The sequence below is a fragment of the Alligator sinensis genome, unplaced genomic scaffold (assembly GCF_000455745.1).
Source record: "Alligator sinensis unplaced genomic scaffold, ASM45574v1 scaffold161_1, whole genome shotgun sequence".
In the NCBI taxonomy this organism is placed as follows: Eukaryota; Metazoa; Chordata; order Crocodylia; family Alligatoridae; genus Alligator; species Alligator sinensis.
In genome coordinates this window covers 2866986-2871518 of record NW_005841974.1, presented here as the reverse complement: position 1 = coordinate 2871518, position 4533 = coordinate 2866986, and the positions used below count along the sequence as shown (strand labels likewise).

At 50.8% G+C, this 4533-nt stretch overlaps 1 protein-coding gene across 1 annotated transcript in view; it reads left to right on the top strand.

Annotated features, from left to right (window-relative positions):
* The window catches only part of TUBG1 (tubulin gamma 1), a 14413-nt gene that overhangs the window by 957 nt on the left and 8923 nt on the right, over positions 1 to 4533 (top strand). Inside the window, exons 2-4 of the mRNA XM_025200744.1 lie at positions 44 to 156; positions 596 to 763; positions 3952 to 4020. Coding sequence (XP_025056529.1) covers positions 44 to 156; positions 596 to 763; positions 3952 to 4020 — 350 coding nt within the window. The remainder of the gene's footprint in view (positions 1 to 43; positions 157 to 595; positions 764 to 3951; positions 4021 to 4533) is intronic.

Genomic DNA, 4533 nt, shown 5'->3' with positions numbered 1-4533 from the left:
GGGGCTGCCGCCGCCTCCCCTCCTCTTCCCTCCTTGGCCGCAGTTGGGTTCGAGTTCTGGAAGCAGCTGTGCGCCGAGCATGGCATCAGCCCCGAGGGCATCGTGGAGGAGTTCGCCACCGAGGGCACGGACCGCAAGGACGTCTTCTTCTACCAGGTGCAGGCCCGGCCCCCCCAGGGCTGCTCCGATCCCAGCCCCTGCCCCGTGCTGCCCCCAGGCTGTCGCCTGCCGCGCACGGAGGTGCCTGTGCCCCTTGCGGCGCCCGATGCAGGCGGCCCCCCGGCCACCATCACTGAGTTGTCATGTATCTGCTACTATTGGGAGCACATTGTGGAAGGGGCCACGTCTGTTCTGCGTGTGCGCGTGCAGCACCCGGCACAGCAGGGTCCAGGGACACAAATAGGTGCTGTCTCGAGAGAGGGGTGCCCAGTAATAACTGTTGCCTTGCCAGTCCACTCCACCAGGACCCAAAGCTGATGCTTGCTGTGTTCATAGCTCTGGGCTGACAGCTGGTGCCTGCCTCGGTTTCTCCCGCAGAGCAAAGCGCTGTTGAGTTATGACTGTGTCATGTTCTTTAGCCTTCTCCCTGTTACAGGCAGATGATGAACATTACATCCCTCGGGCTGTGCTTCTGGACCTCGAGCCCCGAGTGATCCACTCCATCCTGAACTCCCCTTATGCGAACCTGTACAATCCTGAAAACATCTACCTGTCTGAGCATGGGGGCGGGGCCGGAAACAACTGGGCCAGCGGCTTCTCCCAGGTAAGGGGCCTCATGCATGCTGGTGCAAGCATATATCTAGTCCTTGTGCTTAAGAGCTTACCAGGGAATTCCTTCAGCCCCGCTGGGATTCCCTTCAGCGCTCTGTGCTGTTTTGGGTCCTATGCTTCAAAAATATGTGGACAAATTGTCTCTCTCTGGTGGACTCTTTCCAAAAATGTTCCCCAGGGAGACTGGTCTGAAGGCAAAAGGCATCCAGAATTGCTGGTTGTACTTTAGTCATAGTCATAGAAAAGTTGGACACTCCAGAGGTCATCTAGTTCAACCCCCTGCTTGAGGCAGGATCATCCCTATCCAATCCATCCCATACAACCATAATCTAAACTGTACATAAGACTACCCTCAACCCTGATGAAACGCAGACCTAACACCCTAACGTGCCACAGGTAAAGCAGGGGAACCACGGCATCCAATGTCCTGTTTCCATAAAATGTTTTCAATATATGCTCAAGAGGTACTGCGTAGAATACCACAGCCCCTTTTACAGAAGAAATCAAAGATCCTCACAGACCATACCAGTCTGACCATGGAGTAAGATTCCTTCCTGACCCCAAATATAGCGATCAGTCTGACCCTGAGCAGAATGGCAAGACCCTCTATCCAGGAACCTCCAGTTTTGCTCCTAGCAGGAGAATTGGCATACCCCAGTTGAAGTCCCCAATCTTAGCTTTAGACAACACCCGATGCCTTTGGGGAGGTGATCAGAAAAGGGCAAATATAGTGCCCATGTTTAGAAGAAGGAGGATCTGGGAAAGTACAAACCTATCAGCCTTACCTTAGTCCCTGGACAAATCATGGGACAGGTCCTCAGGGAATCCATTTCTAAGCACTTGGAGGAGGCAGTGGTGTTTAGGAACAGTCAGCATGGATTCACCTAGGGCAAGTCATGCCTGACCAACCTGATTGCTTTTTATGATGAGATGACTGGCTCTTGTGGGGAAAGCAATGGATGTGATATACCTTGACTTTAGCAAGTCTTTTGATACAGTCTTCCATAACATTCTCACAAGCAAGCTAAAGAAGTATGGGTTGGTTGGATGAATGGACTGTAAGGTGGATAGAAAACTGGCTGGATAATCCAGCTCAGAGGGTAGTAGTCAATGGCTCCGTGTCTAGTTGGCAACTGCTATCAAGGGGAGTGCCCCAGGGGGTGGTCCTGTGGCTGGTTTTGTTCAATATCTTCATCAACAACCTGGCAGATGGGATGAGGTGCACCTGCAGCAGATAACACCAAGCTGGGCGGAGTAGTAGATATGCTGTAGGGTAGAGCTAGGATTCAGAGAGACCTTGACAAATTGCAGGATTGGACCAAAAGAAATCTCATGAAGTTAATTAAGGACAAGTGCAAAATCCCAAACTGAGGATGAAACAATCCCATGCACCGGTACAGGCTGGGGACTGAGTGGCTAAGCAACAGCTCAATAGAAAAGGACCTGGGGCTTACAGTGGGCGAGAAGCTGAATATGAGTCAACAGTGTGCCCTTGTTGTAAAGAAGACTACCAGCATACTGGGTTTCATTAGTAGGAGCATTGCCAGTAGATCGAAGGAAGTGATTTATTCCCCTCTACTTGGCAGTAGTGAGGCCACATCTGGAGTAGTGTGTCCAGTTCTGGGCCCCCCACTACAGAAAAGATGTGAACAAATTGGAAAGAGTCCAGCAGAGGGCAATGAAAATGGTTAGGGAGCTGGGGACCATGATTTATGAGGAGAGACTGAAGGAACTGGACTTGTTTAGTCTGGAGAGGAAACGACTGAGGAGGAATTTGCTAACAGTTTGAAATACTGAAGGATGATTATAAAGAAGTTAGAGAGAGCTCTTTCTTTGTGGCTGTAGGGGACAGGACTAGGAGCAATTTCCTCAAGCTGCAGCGGGGAAAATTTATTTTGGAAATTGGGAAGAACTGTTTGAGTATGAGGTCAAGCATTGGAACTGGCTACATAGAGAAGCTGTGGAATCTCCATCCGTAGAAATTCTTAAGAGCAGGTGAAAGAAAAACTCTTGGCTGGAATAGCCTTAAGCAGGGAGCTGGATTAAATGACCTCATAAGGTCCCTTCCAGCCTTACTTTCTTATGATCCTAAGTGCTGATATGCAAGTACCATACCATTTCAGGATGGACTCATGGGTAAAAAAAACACCCCCAAAGGATCTAATGGTATGGCTGGAAGCTGCATGACATTATGCCTGGCACATACCTGTGGCAGGTTAAGGTGTTATGTCTTATGACCAAAAGTTGGTCATAAGAATATTTGAAAGGGTTGTGACCGTCATAGAAAAACACGGGAAAGTACATGTTTGCCCTTGCATGCTGGCAGAGTTCTAGCGTACAAGGGGCTGCTTGGAGCTGTGGGGAGTGGGTAGAAGGTGATCAGCCAGGAGGCACCATATGCATGTGCGCATGCACATGGCAACTAAGCAGGGTGGGGAGAAGCTCCTGCAGCTTCCCACCGGTAAGTCTATGGGGTGGAGGGGGCATAAACAATGCATTGGGGGGCAGGAATGGGCACAGGCAACATTTGGGGGAGGACCTCACTCCCAACCCACAGTCCTCCCACCTTCCCAGCCCTGCTGCTGGTACCCCTCACTCCCAACCTGCTGCTTCCCATCCCCAGCCCTTCAGTGTGTCGGGGGGGGGGAGGTGTGCCACACCACGTGCCCCTCCAGAGTTGTGCACCTGCAGCAGGCACGGGGCTGCAGCCTGGCCAGACTGACACAGGCAGGAGCCGCTTCCATGGCCCAGCAGGTAGGTCCCAGCATGGGAGAGTGGGCAAGGGCAGCGAGACTCATTTCTGCTGCCACCGTGAATCCTGTGCCAGCTGTGCTGCCAGCAGCATGAGGAGTAACCAACTGGGGGGACACTGGCAGGGCCAGAGATCTGTGGGTTGGGAGTCACTGGCAGGACCAGAGGGCTGTAGGTCAGTGAGGGGCACCAGCAGGGCCAGGGGCCTGTGGGTCAGGAATGAGAGGTACTGGCAGGGTCTGGGAGCTGTTTTCTACTTAAAGTATTTACTGAGTCGGGACTGGCCATCAGTGTTTACAAATTCTGGTACAAAAATAGTTGAGAACCACTGAACTAGATGACCTCTGGAGGTCTCTTCCAGACCTACTTCTCTGTGATTCCTCAAGGAGAAATTAATGGAATGAATGTTGTTTTGGTTCTGCCTTGCAGGGTGAAAAAATCCACGAAGATATCTTTGACATAATTGATAGAGAGGCTGATGGGAGTGACAGTTTAGAGGTAAGTAACAAAGAGGCCTTAGATCATTCATTGCTGACTGTGCCAGACTGCCATTTCCCAGGGTAGATCCCAGCCCTAAAGTCTCTGCTGTTTTGTCTGGGTTACTTTGAAGGATCAATCTTTGTAGGAACTTGGAGGATGCAAATGTCTTTGGGGATAAGGCTGCTGAGCAGCTTGCATCCAGAGTAGTAATCCTAGACCGGAAGCTTTTACCAAATCTGTTGTTCTCCCCTAAGATTCAACATCTTTATCAGTCACTTGAAGGTGTGCGTGGAAAGCACACTGTCCAAATTCGCTGATAACACAAAGATGTGGGGAGAAGTGGGCACACTGGAGGGGAGAGACAGAATCCAGCTAGATCTAGACAGGTTACAGAGGTGGGAGGATGAGAATAGAATGAAATTCAACACAGACAAGTGCAAGGTGTTGCATCTAGGGAGAAGGAACCTGCAGCATACCTATAGGCTGGGGAACACCCTTCTCAACAACACAGTGGCTGAAAGGGATCTTGGA